The 20,569-nt window shown below is 38.4% G+C and overlaps 5 protein-coding genes and 1 long non-coding RNA gene across 11 annotated transcripts in view; 3 read left to right on the forward strand and 3 right to left on the reverse strand.

Moving 5' to 3' along the window:
* The window catches only part of kntc1 (kinetochore associated 1), a 47,323-nt gene extending 46,402 nt beyond the window's left edge, over positions 1-921 (reverse strand). The window contains exons 1-2 of the mRNA XM_034148682.1: positions 813-921; positions 478-633 (exon numbers count right to left, since the gene is read on the reverse strand). Coding sequence (XP_034004573.1) covers positions 478-615 — 138 coding nt within the window. The 5' untranslated portion in view covers positions 616-633; positions 813-921. The remainder of the gene's footprint in view (positions 1-477; positions 634-812) is intronic.
* Positions 922-1,662: 741 nt separating this feature from the next.
* rsrc2 (arginine/serine-rich coiled-coil 2) lies at positions 1,663-8,463 on the forward strand. Of its 2 annotated transcripts, none has more exons than XM_034148736.1 (10): positions 1,663-1,768; positions 3,034-3,178; positions 3,499-3,539; positions 4,832-4,995; positions 5,343-5,477; positions 5,564-5,680; positions 6,786-6,862; positions 6,948-7,207; positions 7,302-7,391; positions 7,742-8,463. In XM_034148736.1, the coding sequence occupies exons 1-10, from the start codon at positions 1,763-1,765 to the stop codon at positions 7,931-7,933; spliced, it is 1,227 nt and encodes a 408-aa protein (XP_034004627.1). In that variant the 5' UTR covers positions 1,663-1,762; the 3' UTR covers positions 7,934-8,463. The 2 variants fall into 2 exon arrangements, with proteins under 2 accessions (XP_034004627.1, XP_034004628.1); XM_034148737.1 differs by having other exon boundaries at positions 5,564-5,611.
* A 371-nt stretch (positions 8,464-8,834) lies between these two features.
* si:ch211-110p13.9 (uncharacterized protein LOC562347 homolog) lies at positions 8,835-11,028 on the reverse strand. The gene is made up of 4 exons (XM_034148741.1): positions 10,773-11,028; positions 10,016-10,145; positions 9,790-9,923; positions 8,835-9,699 (listed from the first exon to the last, which is right to left on the reverse strand). The coding sequence occupies exons 1-4, from the start codon at positions 10,890-10,892 to the stop codon at positions 8,923-8,925; spliced, it is 1,161 nt and encodes a 386-aa protein (XP_034004632.1). The 5' UTR covers positions 10,893-11,028; the 3' UTR covers positions 8,835-8,922.
* Positions 11,029-11,384: 356 nt separating this feature from the next.
* zcchc8 (zinc finger, CCHC domain containing 8) lies at positions 11,385-18,602 on the forward strand. The gene is made up of 14 exons (XM_034148715.1): positions 11,385-11,586; positions 11,756-11,798; positions 12,990-13,064; positions 13,887-13,989; positions 14,074-14,151; positions 14,282-14,385; positions 14,603-14,668; positions 14,772-14,832; positions 14,920-15,056; positions 15,349-15,491; positions 15,607-15,716; positions 16,119-16,205; positions 16,753-16,873; positions 17,351-18,602. Exons 1-14 carry the CDS (start codon positions 11,406-11,408, stop codon positions 18,214-18,216), a joined length of 2,175 nt encoding a protein of 724 aa, XP_034004606.1. The 5' UTR covers positions 11,385-11,405; the 3' UTR covers positions 18,217-18,602.
* LOC117496916 lies at positions 13,999-20,044 on the reverse strand. Its single transcript, XR_004557327.1, has 4 exons — positions 19,928-20,044; positions 14,735-14,822; positions 14,311-14,389; positions 13,999-14,122 (listed from the first exon to the last, which is right to left on the reverse strand). It is a non-coding gene; the product is annotated as an uncharacterized LOC117496916 (long non-coding RNA).
* clip1a (CAP-GLY domain containing linker protein 1a) overlaps positions 19,947-20,569 on the forward strand; it is a 29,419-nt gene continuing 28,796 nt past the window's right edge. For 4 of the 5 annotated variants that reach the window (XM_034148683.1, XM_034148685.1, XM_034148686.1 and 1 more), the window contains exon 1: positions 19,947-20,044. The gene's annotated coding sequence lies outside the window, so the exon portion shown is untranslated. The remainder of the gene's footprint in view (positions 20,045-20,569) is intronic. The other variant, XM_034148687.1, reaches the window with a different exon arrangement.

Here is a 20,569-nt window from a genome sequence, read left to right on the forward strand (position 1 = left end):
ATCTGTTTGCAAATCACATATCAATATTCCAATTACTGTATATAGACTATTCTGCACAGTTTCTATCATATTCTGTTTCTATTATATTTTATTTTATTTACTTGTACTATTTTATCTGTTTTATTGTGTTGCACTGTTGGAGGAGCCTGTGCCCTAAGATTTTCATTGACATATCTACAATGTAGCCATGTACGCATGACAATAAAAGCCTTGAAACTTGAAACTAATAAGCACTTTTACTTTTGGTACTTTGAGGATATTGTGCGAATACTTTGTTATTTTACTTGAGTAACATTTTGAATGCAGGACTTTTAATTGTAAGAGAGTATTCCTACACTTTGTGACTTTTACTTCAGTACAAGATCTGAGTACTTCTCCCAGTACTTAGTTACCCTGGGTGTGTGTGCGTCGTAAAAATCGGAGTAGCAAGGGTACAAGAGCATATTCGAGATTTAAAAATGATAATATATTAATTACCTCATTGGCAGTGGAGATTTTGACCAATGTGTCCACCTGATACAAGCCGCTACCATTCTCCTCCCTGGACACACCGCCGAGGCGGACCGTGTTTGTGTCCTCGTTGGTCAGAAGCTCAACGTCGCTCCACGTCGCCATGTCATGGAGCTAAGTTAACTACATGGGAAAGATATGACATGATTTTCATCTCAACATGAGTCAACATGAGACGTTAACTTGATTTTAGCCAGGCTAGCTAGCAAATTCTGACAACTCTGTAAAATATTACACCGCAATGTCATGATAAAGCTGTTAATTCAGCCGAGAGATACAAGACAAACAACATGTAAGGTTACCTATTAGTTAGCAGATTGCAGACACCGCTGATACAGTTGATCATTAGTTACCAACTCACGAAAATAATCAGACAGCAACCATAACATCACTTCACCTTAGCTTTATAAATTGGCGGGTTAATGACGGTATTTCATGGGTAACTTTCCCCTGGGTTTTGTCTACCAGATTCTAATTCCATCTGAGTTTATGGAGGCTACGTATACAGCATGCCACGTTTTTTATGATTGGTATAGGTAAACCAAAAGCCACACCCAATATGTTAATAGAATCAACCGTGAATCCAAATATCATGTTTTAATAGACAAAGATTATTTCGTTTGCACACAAGTCTAAGATTGAGTGCTGCCTGACAGGCTGAATTCAGGGGGTTAGACCACGATCTCTCACACAGGAGGGCGGAGCAATAGAGGAACATCCGGAGAGCCCTGTTGCGTTGCCAGTTTGGATACGTTTCCGTTGATTTCATGTTCTACTGCTACTTTATAAGTTATAAGGTGAAATCCTTTACCAGTAATAACACAGTTTTTAGTGTTCACAAATCAGATTTTCTTCAGTTGTTTTAACCTTATCAATAAAGTATTTAACATTTTGTAAGAACCAGACCTGACCACATAATGTACTAAAACAAATCATTTTCGGTTTAAACCTGCTTCACTTTATATATTATTTGTAAAATGTGACACTAAATCTCTTTCATGTCATTATTTACAATATTTGCCTAATATTAACAAGGCCTTTTTCCATTATACGTCTTCATAAATAGAAAAACCATCCCTGTGTTTTGTCCGCTTGGTTAACTCTGTTTGCATTGGCAGGAATGCAAAGGATACAAGAGGTAAAACCTGGCAACCCAGATCAAATTAGCTTAGCTCGACTGGAGCAGCTTAAGGTCCTCCGTGTTTGCAGTCAACAAAACAGACGTGTTACATAAACATTGTGCTGTTGGAATATGTCGGTAAGTACCAATACACAACGATGATCAGTACACAAATAGATGCAGGGACATATAAATAACGTAAGTGTAGGTTAACGATTCTATTTAGCAAATATGTTATTGGTAAAGATGGCGGCTACCGTTTGTTAGCTTAGCGACCAAGCTAATGTAAAAAAAAAATCCTTCTAATGGAAGAATGAATGGCGACCGTAATAGGGTTTAGCTTATTCAGATAGCATGTTGGCTAACTGGTTTGTTTTTGATGTAATGCCCCGTAACAATCGTGATATGCATTTGGTTAAAACATAATCATCGTCATGACCATATAAAAACCACCGGACGTCGTACATTTGCCGAATTTAACATAAGCAGCTGCTATTTAAAAGTGTGAAGACCTGCGAGATTAATTTGTATTTAGGGCACTATGGTTGTGCTAATGACAAAGTTCTGTTTTGGTCTGTATGGCTGATAACCACAGGCCCATTCACGTACCTATGCTAGATTAATGTTACTTTTAAAGTAATTTCTTATCATCTGACTGTGTATTAAGTTAAACTAGTTTAAAGTACTATCACATTTAAACTGCTGGATGATCAGTGAATCATAAAAAGGGCTGAGTGGAATCGTTCATAGTCAAGCAAACATCTCATGTACAGTACTGAGAAAATGCATGAAATAGGGCTTTAAACCGTTAAAGAAGACAGCCTATTTATAGCACTACAGGCCATCTTCTCTAAAATTGTTAATTTAAAAGTATTTTTCATTTAAATCCTGTCTGCTGACTAGGTGACTTAAATGATGTGCAAAAGGAGATGTTAAGAAAGGAAAAATTGTTTTACACACGTATTAGGAGACTTGTGAATGAGTTTCCTGTCTGTAACCATAATCCATTAGGAAACATATGGTATTATCAATATCAATAAATTAGTCTTTTACTTTACGTGAGTGCTATTTCAGAACTAGTAATTATTTATATTTGTATGTATAAACCCATTCAGGATACAGTGAGATTGATGTTTATATGCATAGTTTTCATTGTGTGTGTGTGTGTTGTGAAGATTGAGCAAAGTGATACAAGGACAGTAGTATTAAAGTAAATCATTTTGTGTCATCAAAACATATGTCCTATATATCCTTATGTAACACAATATGTTATGTTAAAAACTGTCTCATACCCTGCCTCTCTAAATAATTGTATAGAATAGAAAAGTACATCAGTGCTTTAGCTTATTGAACCACACTGATTTGCTGCTGACATGTTTTGATCTCATATCCATATTTTCCAGGGAAGTGACAATGATTCGGTTGACATGACCAGACCAGGCTCCCCAGTTCATCACAAAAAAAAACACAACATGGAGTCATCCAGGTCTCCCCGGAGCTCCAGACATCACCATTCAAGGTCAAGGTCACGCTCCAGGGAACGAAAACGTGAGTATTCAGTAACGGACAAATCCACTGCTGAAGTAGCCGAAAAAATGATGGCCATGGTATGAGTTTTGTTCTCAGCGGATACACTCATGAGATCCATCAGTTTGTGGAAAGAAAAAAGCCACTGACTCATTTAGCAACATATATCAATTAATCGTTATATATTTGTGATGTTACTGAGGTCTATTTGCCAAGATGTAGTTACATGAGCATGTGCCTGTATGATAACATATAACTACTCAACCGCGTTTTGATTTTTAAATGAAATCGAAACGATCAGAAATACATTTAGTCATATCTTTGCTTTCTGCTATTTTCAGGAGACAGAAAAAACAGACGGAGTCGTAGCAGGAGTAAAGAGGTAATTAATACATTTCTTTCTATGACTAAAAACACATTTGATGTGATTTTGAAGTCCTTAAGTAGTTTTCTTGTTAGTTTTAGGTAAAGGTGAGTATGCTTTATAAGGTTACATTTGTTACAATACCTAAAGTTAAGAACAAAAGAAATAGATGACATTGGGCTCGCTCGTGGAATGGTTGACATGTGTCAAAGGAAGCTTTCATCCTTCGATATCTGTCATTGTTTGTGTCCATAATAAAAGGTGAAGAGTAGCTTTTTTTTGTTAAATCCTGTGTGTAGATCACATGATAACATTTCTATAACAAATCATACTCAGCGTGCTAATGCACGAAGAGACTGAACAGAAGACCCTGCTGACATAGCAAAATAATATGTCTACTACTGGGACAGGTAACTATCTGCCATTCAAACTCCTATTTACCTCACACTATTAGAAGAATAATCTTTTTCAGCTAGGGATGGGCATAATTCATTCATTTAATCCAAATGTTCTCTTTTCATTAAATCTGGAATTGTACGACTAATTTGTTTGTATAAAGAGTAAAAACGTTTGAGCCCTCTTAAGTGATTTGCCACATCATACTAATGAAGACTCGTTCCAAACAGTGTTACCCTCACATAAAGATGTTATAAGAATTACACATACGATGGTCATAGGATATTAAATCGGGCAAAAAATAATACTGTGTAGAAATGCATCATTCATTTAATTTCAAAAGGGTAATCCGTGCTTTTATATGTTAATTATACCACCAGTGTTGTTTGATTTGGATGGAGTAAGTAAAGAAGCTGTAAGAAGTAAGTCGATGCCCATCCCTACTTTCACCTTTCAGTGGTTTCAAGTCCAAAGCATTCTGGAGACATTGAATTGGGTTTTTTGCAGAACTGACGACTCAAATATATGTTTATAAGAATTAGATCCTAGTGTTTGCATGCCAAGGATAACATCGTCTGAGAGTTTCCAAATGTGTGTTTTTTTTTAATTGATTACAGTACATTATTACATTACATTTAATTCAGAAAGTATACAGCGCAATAATTTGGCATGTATATAAGCGCTGATATATTTCGAGTCACTGAATGTAGTGCGTCTATATCAGAAATAAATTCCATTCTTGCAATCCTGTTCACAACATGACATTCTGTGTATGTTATGAAAGTAGATTTGAAATGAGAAGGAACTTTTGTTTTTACAAACCAAATTGATTACATACCGCCTGCCTTAAGCCATGGTACTAACTCTTTTTGTTGCACTATTTTCCTGAAAGAGACAACTTCTTCTTAAAACAGGCTCGAAAGAGGGACTCGGAGAAACCATCAAAATCGCACAGAAAAACAGACGAGCAGCAAGAGGCAGAGAGACTTTCAGCAGAGGATGGAGACGAGCGATCCAGACGCAAAGACAGGAAACCCTCCAAGGGCCGCAGCGCCTCCAAGTCACACTCACGAGAGAGGTGAGGCTGATCAATACAATCAATATGTTGCAGGTCTACGTTCATTGTTATTTAGAGTCTGGTATGTTTTCTGGATTAATGATGAGGTCTTAAAATGTATGAAAAGGGTCTTTAAAAAGGTCTTAAAAGGTATTACATTTGACTTCAGGATTCCTGCGTATACCCTGCAACAGATAAACAAATGTATGATAATTTTTATTGTAGAAGTTCTGGTCCTAATTAATAGGTGGCACTTTTCCATATCCAGTAGATTGGATATCCTTAAAGGGAATCTAGGATGAATGGTAAAACGATGCTTCACAACAGTCATTTCTTTGATTCACGTTGATGGAGTTTGTTACTTTCAGACGGCCTCACAGTAAAAGTAAGGACAAACGGCGATCACGATCACGTAGCCGCGACAGGAAGAAGAAGGCGGCGAAGTCTCGCTCGGGTTCAAGGACCAAACACCGCCATCACAGCAGAAGTCGCAGTAAAAGCAGGTGAGAGTGATCCTACCGTTTAGATAAAGTGTTTTTGATCTTTTGTTCTACTTGCTAAGTTTCTTTTTCTGTTGTTGTTCCCCCAGGGAGCGAAAGAAAAGGAGTGAGAAAGTGCTAAAAAAGAGTCGAAGCAGGTCTGTTAATCCACCTGCCTTCCGGGGCCGAAACCCAGCTATGGATGCACAAGAGGCCCTGGCCAGAAGGCAAGGCAACAGCTTCTAGGGCTTTTACAATGTAGATGGTCGGGCGTCCTGTTCTGGCCAAATCCAAGCAATGCTAGAGGTGCCTTCTGCATCTGTGTACAAGCAGCTACAAAGCTCTCTTTTTCAGTTATTACCCTAACCTTGTCAACCTCTACTGCTCTACTAATGCCTGACATTTTAAGAAGATGAAATGGGTAGCAGTGAAATGACAGAGTATGAAGCTTTAGACCATACAGACATCTAAATCCCTCCATCAGCCAGCTGGCTCACTCCTGAAGTTATTCAGATTAAAGTTGTTGATCACTGGGTTTAGTTTAATCTGACTTCTCAACCATGTTGCACTTGCCATGAGAGCACATGTGTTCATAAAACCACATTGGTAAGAAATCAAGGACACATTAAATTCAGATAGATGGGGTACACTGGTTGTCTTGGTGAACATGTGATTTTAAATATCCACATTTAGTCTGGCCGGGGACCTTTGTTGCATGTTGCACCTTCTTAATCTGCCTTCCTTTCAAATCTCTACTGTCCCCTGTTTAAAGGTGGGGTAGGTAATTCACTTCAGAAACACTTTTTGTTATATTCCATGGAATGCTCTTAACATCCCGATAGCAATGAATACATTAAATGCTTTGACAATAAATACATACAAATATTTCATCTGTGGAAGCCGTGGCGCTGTAAAACGCACGTCCAATCATCTGAGCCGGCCCGGCTAAAATAACTGGATGGCCTACCTGCCTGTCAGCCTTCCATCTCGTGCACAAACTTATCTCGTGCCCTCATTGGTCATGTGCGCATTCGTGTGTGTTGGAGGAGGGGCTCTGTAAGGAAGTCTGAAGGAAGGGGCAGATTGTTTTCGGCTGCGTAGTTTCAAATTCTAGCGCACTCGAGCTGGTTTCTCCATTCTTACCTACCCTACCTTTAATGAATGCAATAATGCTACAAAAATGCAAGTGTAAAATCTGGCTTATGTCTCCAACATGTTGCAATGATTATGTTTGCGTACAAAATATATTATCACTTCTAGATACACAGAAGGTGACAGAAAAGGCTTTTAGATGAAAAAAGTAACGTGATGATCTCTCTGTTTTCCTTCCAGGCTGGAGAGAGCAAAGAAACTGCAGGAGCAGAAGGAGAAGGAGATGCTGGAGCAGCAACAGCAGGAGATAGCTACAGGTGAGAAGAGCTTAATGTGCCAAGTTTTCAAATCATTCGAGTCAAGATTCAGTAACTTAACTCATGCTGTCTTTTCTATTTCCAGTGACCGCCCCTATCACGGCGACGGCTGCTGCTGTGAGCACATCGAACCCTGCGCTCAATGTGGCCGCCCTGCTAGCCTCTGGGACCCAGGTCACGCCACAGATAGCCATGGCGGCACAGATGGCAGCCCTTCAAGCGAAAACACTGGCAGAGACGGGCATCGCGGTGCCCAGCTTCTATAACCCATCCGCTGTAAACCCCATGAAGTTTGCAGAGCAGGAGAAAAAGCGGAAGATGCTATGGCAGGGAAAGAAGGAGGGGGTAAGATAGGATTTTGCTGTTACTTCTTATTTATCCACCAATTCCATATTTGAATAACATTACATGAGTCTTATCATTTCTGTTTTCTTTTAAGGACAAATCCCAGACAGCTGAGTTGTGGGAAAAGCTCAACTTTGGAAACAAGAACCAAAATGTTAAATTCCGCAAACTAATGGGAATAAAAGTAAGTAATTGTCATTTTACTCGAAGACAAAACAAGTTGTTTGTTGTTTGTTAACAGCATTCAAAGTTGGCCCCTCCTCTCCGGCTCAATGAGGGTTACAGTGATTGCCTGCTTGCATTTCGTCTGGATTTTATACGTTTTTCAGCCCTGTGAATGCTTTTCGTAGCTTACTCTTGGATGCATACTTAGGATCAGACATCTGGTCACTACGTTTTATAGAGATTGACATTTCAGAATAGACATATGAACACAGCAATATAAAAAAAGTTGCCGTAAAATGTTCAATACACCACTTGATGCTTTCTGAATGTTTTCTTTTCCGCGCTAAAACCTGTTTTGTGTGTTTACAGGGAGAGGATGAAGTGGAACCCGAAGTCGCCCAACCGCTCAACGAAGAAGGCTTGAAGACTCTTCAGAAGCAGGAGGAGATGTTCAGAAACCTGGACGTTCAGTACGAGATGGCTCGCTCTCAGACGCACACTCAGAGGGGGATGGGGCTCGGCTTCGGCTCCTCATTCTCCCGTGGGATGGACTCCATCTAGTGCCAGACATTTGCCCCGCATCTGATCACACGGGACCACCAATTCATCGCTAGCCCTCAAGCTTGCATGGATGTCGCTATGAATCTGTAATTTATTTATAGACAAACATCTCACATATTGGAACATTATAATGTAAATAGGCAGATGCTGAGTATGTCTCACTGTGTATTAATCTGTATTGTAATCTTTGCAAAAGGATGCATCAGCTTGACTAGTTGATACTGGTTAAGATTAGATATGTTATTTGTTTGAAAATGTGGTAGTTTTTTTTTAACTCATATTTGTGATTGTTTGAACATATACAAAATATAATATGGCTCAAGTAAACACATTTTACCCCAATTTAGCAAAAAGGCGTCTGAAGTCAGTGTAGCATTATCAAAATCTCTCAGATTTAATTTTCCTGATTGGGAAAAACACAGCATTGGATTTTATTACATATTGTACTCAGTATTGCCATGGATAAAGATGCTTGACAACAGAAATCACATATTTCATATGCTCCTGAAATAAATTAGTTTTGTGTTGAATGTGGTTATTTTTATTCATTTCAACACCGATAAGATTTTTGGTTTAAATGAACAAATAATGTTTTTCCAAACCAATTTGTAAACAATGAAACAGGCAAAATCATATGGAAAAAAAGCTATTTTTAATTTCAATGAATTGTTTTATTAATTATGTTTTAGAACCATGCATTATCTTCACAAAATGTTACATGTTTTGTAAAACACAATTTGTGTGCAATCATAATTAAAATAAACAAATTATTAGACCATAGCAAAAGGACTCCCCTGAAGGTCGACACAATATCGAGTTGTCATGCAGCCCTAGTTCTTACGAAACCTGATAGAAGGCCCGTTTGGCAAAAATGAGACTTTACAAAGCAAATAAAGGACAGTTTCATATACAAAAATAGATATTTATTAGAATACTGGTAAAAAAAGGTTCAGTTAAATTCTTGGTGTTTACGCCGAAATGAAAATCTCCTATTTACATATAAGACTGGAGTACAGCACATGAGCAACACCGGTGATGAGGTTGTGGTTGGCGAACTCGAGGATGAGGAGCAGGATGGGGAACTCGCTGTGTCTCTTCTCCACAGTGGACTCCTCACTTAAACCCATCCAATGTAGCAGCAGAGTCTGCATGGCTTCTGGGAAAAGCTCTGTCACTAGTTCCTCAGCAGGTGGCAAGTCACTAATCCGCTCAATGTGCTGAACTTTAAAGTCCTCCACTCTCTGGCTGATGCTGCCGTTGGCTGCGTGAAACTGCTGGCCTAGCCACCGTCCTACACCACAGAGCAGGGAACTTGAATACACACTGCCCCAGTCTTTGGCCTTTAGTAGGGCTATGACCGTGTCTGTTACATCCTTTTCTTCTAGATTCCCATTCATGTACCGCTCAATGTTCTCCAAAAGCAGCAAGATAGTCTCCAGCTGGTCTGTGTAGCTGTGAGTCACAGAGGAGAGTTTGTCATCCAAGCTCTGTAATTTCTCTCTCACTGTCGAAACAACAAGTTGGCTGTGCTCTGTTTGCAATGTCTGTTTAGGAAAAGAACAGTAGTCGTGATCTGCTGATGCATCAACTGTTTCACTGCTATATACATCCATCGATTCCCTACCAAACTGGCGATGCTGAGGTTGTGACATTTCCCTCCTGGATTCTGTATCCTGCAGGCTGCTGGACGGAGCGTTGTCCAGCTGCACACTGAGGCTGTAACTCGTTTTCAGAGGGCTGTCATTTATCTGGGATTTCCAAACATCCTGCAATGTTAAACAGTAAGAAATACAAAGATACATTGAAAAAAGCAAATATATTATGTAAAGACATTCTAAATGCTTACTGTACTGCACCTGGAAGTTCTCAAGCACATCAAGCTGCTCCTGCTTACTGTACATCTCGAACGCTACTCGGAAAAGTCCTTGAACGCTGTAGAACCAGAGGCTGTTGTTTGCAGTAGATACCTTCAGCCCATGGAACCTGAACGCTGCAACAGGAAGACAACAGTGTGGTGTATTGGTGTAGGGGAAGTCATTGGAACACATTTGTGCTGCTAATTTCTCCTTTGTATTTGTTTACCTGAGGAAAAATGTATTTTCGTTGCAAAGCCTTTCTTGGCAAACTTGGCATGGTATCTGGGATGGTTCTCTGTGCGAATGTCTGTGTTGGAAAACAGATCAGCGCCTAAAAAGAGAGGAACCACTGGACTCTGAAACAGATACAGAGATGATACAAATGATGTCGTTTGGTGTGATATTAACATAAATTGAGAAGTAATACTACTAATAAAATGCATTTTAAAAACAGACAAGATTACAGACAACTGTCAAGTTGCTTTACAAAAACCGGGAGTGGAAGATGTAACTTTTTTACTGTAGTAAAAGTAAAAGTCCTGCATTGCAAACATTACTCATTTAAAATTACAAAAGTATTAGCATCAAAATAAACTTCAAGTACCAAAGTAAAAGTCCTCATTATGCAAATGGATCCATTTCAGAATACTATATATTGTATATTTTGATAATCAATATTGATGCATTCCTCTGTTATCAAAGCTGGAAAAGGTGCAGCTAATTGTAATTACTTTGTATGCTGCAGGGTAGCTTGTTTTACTCGAGGTGTAAGAAAAGTCTTATTTAAGTGTTGAATATAATTCAAACCATTAATAAAACATTCAGTAGTGGAGTAAAAGTACACAATTTACCTCAACGTAGCCAAAATTGAAATACTAGAGTAAAGAACAAACTCCTCAAAAATGTACTTAAGTACAGTACTTGAGTAAATCTACTTAGTTACTTTACACCACTGACAGACAGAAGCCTGCAGTAACACTCACCTTGTTGGAGCAGTCCGTCAGTCTGAACGATGTCAGATTCACCAGCTGAATAAAGCGAATTTTCCGAGAGCCCCCGTCCCAATGCGGTAAAGTTAAGTGGGTAGTAGAGGGGCTCGACATTGCTGGAAGCAAGGGAAGCTTCTCAATCACTCACAAATGTCTCTTGACCCGTAGAAAGACTGATTGTTTCACCATTATACTCCACACTACAGTAAAGTAACGACATTCAAGCGGCGTTAACAGGCAACAGCAACAAACCGAGATGACTGCCGGAATAGGAATTAAAGGGCTATTTTACGCCCTTGACTTTGTCTTAAAGGCGAAAGCAGCGGCGATTCATGAGCTCTATAACACTATGCACTGAAATGTTCAGAAAAGTACGAAGTGTGGACTTGTACTTTCAAATAGAATTACACATTAATTATCTGTAATGTGAAGAGACCTTAGAAGCAACCATAGTTTATTATCCTTGTGTTTAATTGATGTAGCCTGTAATACATGTTTCTGGGCTTAGAACAACACCATTTGTCGTCTGCGTTTCACGTGACATGAAGAGAACCAATGAAAACGATGAATAACTGCTTTCACCTCTGAACCTGGATCCGTCCTGCCTGCACCACAGTGTTGTAAAAAATGGCTGAAGTTGATTTCGGCGACAGTGAGCTCTTTGAGCAGCTCGATGACTCTGCACCGCCGACCGTCCCCACGCATATTCACTTCCCTGATAGCGATGAGGAAGACCAGGAGGAGACGAGCCAGCTCCCGAGCCGGCTTAAGGAGTGTGATGAACACATCCAGAGACTCACCGAGGAGAATATCCTTGTACCAGTGTGTGTTAGCTCTGTGGATGTAGCACAAGCTAACGGCGGCTAACGTCGCTAGCCTACTGTCAATAACCAAAACAGAAAACGCACAACCCATAAATGTACGCTGATGGCTATTTTTTTTAGAATGTCTGTCTAATTCCTTAACTCATTGATCACATAAAGGTTTGAGAAGGAAACTGAACATCATGGCACGACCAAGGTAATTGTGAGCTGAATAGTTAATGCGCCAAACAAATGAAACGAAACTCAACATAACAATCATTTCATGGTGTTTCCCATAGTGCACACAATTCTTAGTCTTGCCAACATTAAATGGAACATTGATTGGAATATAATTTCAGATGTAATTATAAATTAATTGTAGAATTATATTTATATTGACCAATTAACTAGTATTTCTATTTTATACATCTGTAAGTGTGATAGGCATTATGAGATGTTTTAATGTTTGATGATTGTTATTAGTGATGTGTCGGTCGCGAACGAGCCGATTCTTTTGAACGGCTCTTTGGTACGAACGAGGGGAACCGAGTCCTACTTTGTGAGAGCCGTTCTTGTTATCGTTCAATCGTTGGTCCGCACTCACTGCCTGCCAAAATCCACTCGCCTTTTAAAAAGCTTGATTTTGTTCCCCAAACGTATTCTGTGAAGATCCGCCCCTACTCTGTTTGGTAGGTTTCAGCACGAGGAGTGAGATGGGGTGGGTCTTAACGGAATACGCGAGAGAGAGAAGTCATAACAAGTGGTACAGGACAGGTAGACAACGTGTTTTTCGGATGGTAAATGAGCCAAACGCGAAAACGCAGCAGCATTTGGATTCACTTCAACCAAAACCCAGGCAGTGATAAAGCGCACCATTTGTAAAGGCAAAATATCCTTTAAAGCAGGGTCAACAAATAATCTCCATCGCCACTTAAAAACACAGTATCTAATATTAAGAGTTGCATGAATTTCATTCAAGGCAAGGCAACTTTATTTACTTAACACATACAGAGGGTAAATTCAAAGTACATTCACTGACATGATGACATGGATATGGCGCCACCTTGTGTCATGTTTACAATGCCGATTATTGACATTAGGTCTGGCAATACAGTCAATCATTATCCTGGTGATTATTTTGCAGATAAACCTAGTAACCTTAAAAAAACGGCTCTTTTGAACGGCTCTTTTGAACGGCTCTTTGAAAGGAACGGAGCCATAAGATCCGGCTCCCTTCAAAGAGCCATAATTCCCATCACTAATTGTTATGTGTGTCACTGCCCAGCGACTGCAGATGGAAATGAGATTTATGATATAATCTGGCATATAGCATATTTTTATGCATGGTCCTTGTGCAATAAACATATATAATAATAATAATAATAATAATTGTTCTTTCTCTTTACAGCGGCATGCATATTGAAGATGCCAACATGGACGGGCCAGCTCTTCAAGTCCTTTATGCAAACAACATTATTTCAAAGTAAGCAGTCAAATTTCTTGTTTCACTTCTGGTTTGCATCGTATGTTTTATCACGTCTGTCCTAGTATGTCCATCAATGGTTAAAGAATATAACATTTCAGAACAATGTCTGTCTTTTTATATGTGTTGATGCATCTATGATTTTAATATTAAAGTTGGGGGTAATTTCAATTGCTTTATAATAGTGTGTTGTTTTATCAATAACGTATATCTTCATTGTTGATCATATTTTACATACCTATTCACTTAATTGATCAAATATAGCGTATTTAGTAGTTATAAGAACAATATCTCCCTCCGAGTAGAATTTTAAAGTTACATAAAATGTAATTACTCAAGTGACTCAAAATTGTACTTTAGTGTAGTGCTTGAATGTATTTACTTACTGTTCACCACTGCTGTTGGCATGATGGTAAAACATTTCTGTTTAACCTTGTTAACACTATTGCTAAAACACATTTGTTATACGTTTCTTTTGTTTGGTTTTCACACATTGGGTTATAAGATGAAAGTACAGAATTTCTATTACCTTGGTGTGTGTGTGTGTGTGTGTGTGTGTGTGTGTGTGTGTGTGTGTGTGTGTGTGTGTGTGTGTGTGTGTGTGTGTGTGTGTGTGTGTGTGTGTGTGTGTGTGTGTGTGTGTGTGTGTGTGTGTGTGTGTGTGTGTGTGTGTGTGTGTGTGTGTGTGTGTGTGTGTGTGTGTGTGTGTGTGTGTGTGTGTGTGTGTGTGTGTGTGTGTGTGTGTGTGTGTGTGTGTGTGTGTGTGTGTGTGTCATCGCTAAATTGTTAAAAACGTAAACTATACACGTCTTCCCTTTTTAGGCAATGTCGTCAAGAAATTGAAGATTCCATCTGCAATTTGATTTTGAAGCACCAGAACCCGAGCAATGAAAAGAGAACATCCATCATTCAAATGAAACCTCAGGTATTAAACAAGAATGTGTTTTTTTGTCATTAATATCAATAGAGTTATGAACCTATGTTAAAACATGTTCTGTTCTATATGAAGAATTCAGCCTTTGCTATGGATGAAGATCCGCAGAAGTCTTCTTCCAGCGCTGTAAAAAAAACAACCGAAGCCTTTAAAGTGAGTATTTACTGTAATTTACAGTAGTTTGAATATTGCATAATTTATAACCCTTGCCACATGGAAAAGAGAATTGGATGTTTCAAATAGATTTCCTGCTAAGTTAACATATACACTGTTTCTTTTCTAGGTGGTGGGAAGTGTGTTATATTTCACTACCTTTAGTGTTGACAGACTTGGACAGCCTCTGTTAAATGAAAACCCCCAGCTGACAGATGGATGGGATGTTCCAACGTATCTTTGAGAATGATAAATTGAAGCAAAAAAACAAAAATAAACAGTGTAGTCAGTTCACTTGTCTTCAACAAGGGATCAGAATATTCTCTTTGAAGTGAAGATGTCCTGATTTCTACCACTGGTACAATAAATATCAAAATGGCAATTCTCTTTAGGGAATCATTTAGCTTTTACTTTTAAACAAACACATAACATTTCCTGAATTTTTGTAAAGCTATCAACAGGTTTTCAACCAAGTCGTTGGCACAGATGGACAGGATATTGAAATGAAAGAAAAAAGGTATGTAATAAAAATGTATTTAGTTTCTATCCTTTGATTCTTCTTTTGTTTTTGTGTGGCATATACCTGTATAATGAGTCCATCACTGATCTGTTCATCGTAGACCCAAGTCAATGTGTTTCAACTGTGGTTCGAGTGGTCATCAGCTGAGAGACTGTCCCAAGGTAAGAACAAGTTAGCATTATTATGATTTGAATGTGAACACGAGTCAGAACTTGATATACTCTATTTATACATGTTAACCTCCATAGCCCAAAGACATGCCTGCAATTAATGAGCGAAGAAAGGAGTTCAATCAGAACAGCAACCAGTCCATGCAGAGCAACCAGCGGTACCACGCTGATGAAGTGGAGGAACGCTTTGCGAAATACAAGCCTGGAGTCATGAGGTAGGCTTTTTAGTTCATGCCCAATAGACACTACTAGGGCTGCAACCAGTGATTTCTATTTGTATTATTATATATGTAAAACCTATATGTTTGATCCTGAAAACAGCATGTTCTGCCATTTTGCAATAAAAAAATACTTTAATGATTGATGGATTATCAAAATAGTTATTTTTCTGCTGATACATTTACCGTTGCAGCTCTACAAACATTAGTTTTACACATGTTAGGTATATTGTTCATGTTAAAGTAAGTCTTGAACCTAAATGTTTTCCACTGCTGTGCTTTTGAACAGTGAGGAGCTGTTGACAGCTCTGGGAATTGAAGGAAACACCCTGCCTCCTCTCATTTATCGAATGAGGCAGATGGGATATCCCCCAGGCTGGCTCAAAGAGGCAGAGATGGAAGATTCTGGCTTGACGATGTATGATGGGAATGGTATGTTTACAATTCAATTTAAACAGATTTTTCTTTCAGATATCAAAACATAATAATTTAATTGCGATGTAGAAAGGTTTGACTGAATCTGTGACTATTTTCTTCTGTTTTCTAGTTTCAAATGAAGGTAACCCAAAAGACAATTCCCAAAACATCTCTTATGATGTTTCCAAACTGGTGGACTTCCCCGGTTTCAATGTTTCTGCACCACACACAATGAAAGATGTAAGTCATTCAATATAACTTTTTATTTTTGATGTATCACTAGTTACATTCAAGTTCAGGTATCTAAATAATATTGATATCTTAATTACATAGATTTTTATATTATTATCTCCAGTTTATCTTAAATCAGAAAAAAGGAAAATAATGGAAATCAATAGTATTTTCAGCATCAGTATCTACTTAAGGACCTACATTTGATCCATATAATTCGTATTATCATTTTCACTAAATTGATATATTATCTACGTGAATTCTGTATTATGAAGTCACTTTGAGATTTATGCGTGTGTACAATGCTCTTTCTTTTGATCAAGTCAAACATTTCAGTGTGTTTTAATGGCAGGACATTCTTACAAAATGTGCTAATCTAACACTTTTTTTTAAATGTCTTTTCACCTCCAGGAGTTCATGCAGTATGGTTCAATTCCAATGCAGACCAACCACATGAAGCCAAACTATGCAGCTTATCTGTCCAGCAACTTCCCTATGGTAAATCTCCTGAAGTCCCTCAAACGGTTGTTTTTCTTACTCTCAAAACATGGACAGATTTTTGTCCCTTTTTGTTTTTTCAAACCATTACTTCAGTTTCTCTCAATCTTGGTTCTTGATGTTGATACTCAAACATAAGGGTAAGGTTTAGGTAATTACATTAATTACATTTTTGTAAGGTAAGCTAATATTCAACAACATCCTATGATGAAGTGACACCACTTTGCTTTCCACTATCCTCACAGGGTTTATTTATAAAATCAATCAATGTCACTGTTTGCTTCCAAATCATTCAATGCAAATGAGAATATATCATATATAAATACCAACAGGAAATATTATAAATAAAAATAATTATAAAAGAACCATCAAAGATAAATAACACAACATAGGTGCCTGCCTACTTCCAACAGAAACCAATCTGCTCTCTGTATTTTAACTTTTTGTCAATGAACTGGCACTGATAAAGAGAGGATGATGATCACTGGGTATTTGGGAAGAGTCCTTACATATTTTAATTCCACTTGTCTTTCTTGCTTACGAACAGCCTGGAGCCACCAGCAACAAGAGGCGCCATGAATCAGAGTCATCTCCGCACCAAAAGAAGAGGACGAGGCCCAGTCCTGATCAGAACTCTGACAGGAGCTCCGACATGGATATTGAGTCTGGTAAATGTTCATCTCTCTCACCTAAAAATGGGCTTCACAAATTACTTGAACACAAAGTTATCGAACTAAAATGGAAGATGTGTCTGTCTGACTTTATTAGGATTACATGGCTCTTTTAAAGCACATATCTAATCACATGACAGAAATAGATCTTCTGGAGGTAAAACTAAGCCTCAGAAAGTGGAAAAAAGGGGGTATATTGACTTTAAAGATGTCATGGTGTTGCTGTCAGACTTACTGGTTTGAGTATTTTAGAAACTGTTGATCTGTTGATCAGAGTTTTTTGGGTTGTAGTGCTTTATGTTTAAAAGCTAGATATCAAAGTCAAAAACTGCACAAGCAATATTGTGCTTTTAACAATGTTGCCACGTTGTAAAAAGCAAGTCTTGTGTTTGCATTTCAAGGCGAAAATTCAGAACAATGTACCCTAACACTTGAATCAACTTATTTTTCTAATCTTCCCCCATCTCCCCTCAGATCCAGGAACTCCTTATTATCAAGGCCCAGGTGACTTCCAGTTCCAAACACCACTCCCCCCTGGCTCCCCTTGCTACGATTCTCCTCCTCCTTTACCTCTGGGCACTCCTCCTTCAACACCCACTCCCCCACCTCTCCCTAAAGGTACACCTCCTCCCACACCAACCAACGGATCCCCAGCTCTGCGGAGGCGTAGCTGGGTAGTAGTGGATGAGACTGTACCGGCAACAGAGGATGAGTTGTCATTGGAGGAACTGGAGGAGCAGCAGAGGCTGATTTGGGCCGCACTAGAAAATGCTGACACTGCCACTAACAGTGACTCTGAGACACCTGTAGTGGGAACACCTGTACCTAGTTCACCAAGTGTGTCCATACCGCATGTTGACACGGAAACGGAGGAGGTGGAAGAAACGATGGACACAACGACACCCGCAGAAACTTGCCCTAGCAGTAAAATTCAAAAGAAGCCTGTGGTTCAAGAGATTAAAGCTCAGAGCCCCAAACCAGTCAAAGCACAAGAAGAAATCCTGCAGAGTCCAGTTCCAATCAAATCTCAGGATGACAGCCCGCAGAGCCCTGATCCAATGAAATGCCAGGATGAAAGCCCTCAGAGCCCTGATCCAATCAAATGCCAGGATGACAGCCGGCAGATTCCAGATCTAGATCCCTCTAATGCTGGAGATTGTGCTTCTCCTCAGCATGACGACAAGATATCCGCTGTTCCTCATAGAAGCAGGTTTGCAGCTGGCATCGTTCAGTTTGAAGATACACCAGAGTACACTGAAGTCGCTGAAGCCACAGGGACATACCTTAAGATCAGAGACTTGCTCAAAAGCTCCCCTCGAAGTATCGCAAAGAAAAAATAAAAATGGACCATCTTCATTTGGATCATAGCAGGGATGCATCAATATTTTTTTAACACAAACTTGACCATCTTATAAAGCATGTATTTAGCTGTTAATTGTTTTTTTACCAAGTTGAATGTCTATGCTGTGTATACACATTTGCTCTGTTAAGATACAAGGGAGGGGCATTAAGGAATGCTGCAACGGAAAACGTTTGTAGGTTTTGACCAATTAGTCTAATTTTTTTCTAGCAGTTGTGTTACTCATGCTGTTAATTTTATTGTACAATTATAAAATGGTCCTTTCCTGAATTCTATTCATTTTAATATTATGCTGTTTAATGGGGTTTTCTATTTTTGTCCCACTGAAATTGCTCTTAAACCATTCAGTAAACAGGCTTTCAATTGCGTCATTGCTTTATTTGGAACTGCATACCAACAATTAGCATTTTCTTCATTTTTTTTTACAGCTTTCAGAAAGGGATTAATCAGGTGGATAAGCTTTTAACCAAGAATAATACATGGTACATTATTTGTTGATTATATTTTGTAATATTAATCTGAATATTCAAAGTAACTCAAATGTGGTAGGTAAATGTGGTAGAGATGAAAAAAACCTTAAAATTTGCCTCAAGACAAATACTTGATTCAATATAGCTCGTTACTATCCACCACAGATTATTTCATATAAGCAATTGAGGATGTTTATATTATTTATATAATATTATGGGATTTTTACAACAAGTAAATGTTGTGTCAATCGTTTCTTTCTGAGTGTTCAGTCAATATTCTAAACTATGTGTAGATAGAGACTTGCACATACATGCATACGAAATGAGTTGCACATACATGCATACTAAATACTCACATACACCTACATACAGTACATACTTGTGCAAATACACATTCATACACAAGCTCGTGTGTGTCTGTATATATGTTGTTTCTAAACCCTTCCAAAGTAATCTGAAACTGTTTATCTACAGTACACTTATTTTTCTTCTCAAAGTTTGATTTATTTCCAGTGGCAGTTTCCTTAATGGTCACTTAAAATTTCATTTATGAATATATTTGTTTTCACTTGATTATTTTCAAGAAGATCTAACTAATGAATTAGGTCTTAGATTGAAATCCATTTTCTGCCAATGCATTGGGGGAAAAGCATACCTAAGCAAGTTATTAGTTTAAAGTTGTAACTGTAGATACAAAAAAGTTATAACTTTAAATAAATAATAACAAAAAAACTCTAATATCAAATCTTAAAATACGTTCCTGGCTTTTTTGAGAAGTTTTTTTCAGAAAGTTTGTAATAATACTGACTGAAATATTGTTTTATTTTATCACAAGGCAACGTTTTTCTTAAATTGTTCTTCTACTGGTGGGCATCTGCTTAAATAGTATCAACAGCAAAGTTTGTCTGGAAGTAAAATACTGGCATACACCTACATACAGTAGGCTACATATTTATATGTACTTATTATTTTTTGAGAAACTAAGTGGCCATTTTTGGAGTCTCAGTCATTATTTTTCAGAAAGTTTGTAATAATGACTAAAATGTTGGGGTTTTTTTTCACCACAAGGCAAAGTTTTCATCTATTTTCCTTCTACAAGTGGAAATGTGCTTTACAAGTATTAACAGTAAAGTTGAACTTCTGAAAATGTATTCTGCTGTCTCAGAAAGAGGCAGTGTTTCATCTTACTGAACATAACATCTTTGGGCGGCCCCGTCCTACCGTTGACGTTCCTCCCGTTGGTCAGACAGCACTGGGCTCTGATCCGTCGACGTGCTTCTCTACTTAGCTTAGCGGTGTATTTCCTGAGAAGACGTAGGCTGCACAGCAACATATCAGGTCAGTATTAGCTAACTCCGACGAGGTCATGTGTTCACATAAACTTGTTTGACTTTCCCCTACCGATAAACCATGAAACTCCACGCTAAATGAAACGTGTCCAGGTTAGTGATACTTAAGGTGGTAGTTTTAGCTAGCTAACCTAGCTTAACAAATCCTGCTTCTCTGGGTCGGGCCTCGCAGCTAACGTTACTTAGCAACTAATTACCAGTATTCCAATCTTAATAACAGACTGGGATTCATTTTAGCCGGATATGTGAGTGTACAGTGAAAACAACTGATATTAACAACATTATAAGGAAAGGTGTTTTAACAGGTGACTTCACGTTAATCTGTTAGAAATTGTTACGCAGACTCTCAACTTGTAGCAGCAGTGTGCCCTACTGGAGCTCTGGTGACATTGCGGACACTTTTGGACTCAAGGAATTTGCTTTAGTCGTTTTGCTTGCCACACTGGTCGGGCTATTCCGGTGTTTTGAATGTTACCTGTATAACTCATCACAAACAGGATATATGTCTCACCAG

Source organism: Trematomus bernacchii, unplaced genomic scaffold (assembly GCF_902827165.1).
Source record: "Trematomus bernacchii unplaced genomic scaffold, fTreBer1.1, whole genome shotgun sequence".
In the NCBI taxonomy this organism is placed as follows: Eukaryota; Metazoa; Chordata; class Actinopteri; order Perciformes; family Nototheniidae; genus Trematomus; species Trematomus bernacchii.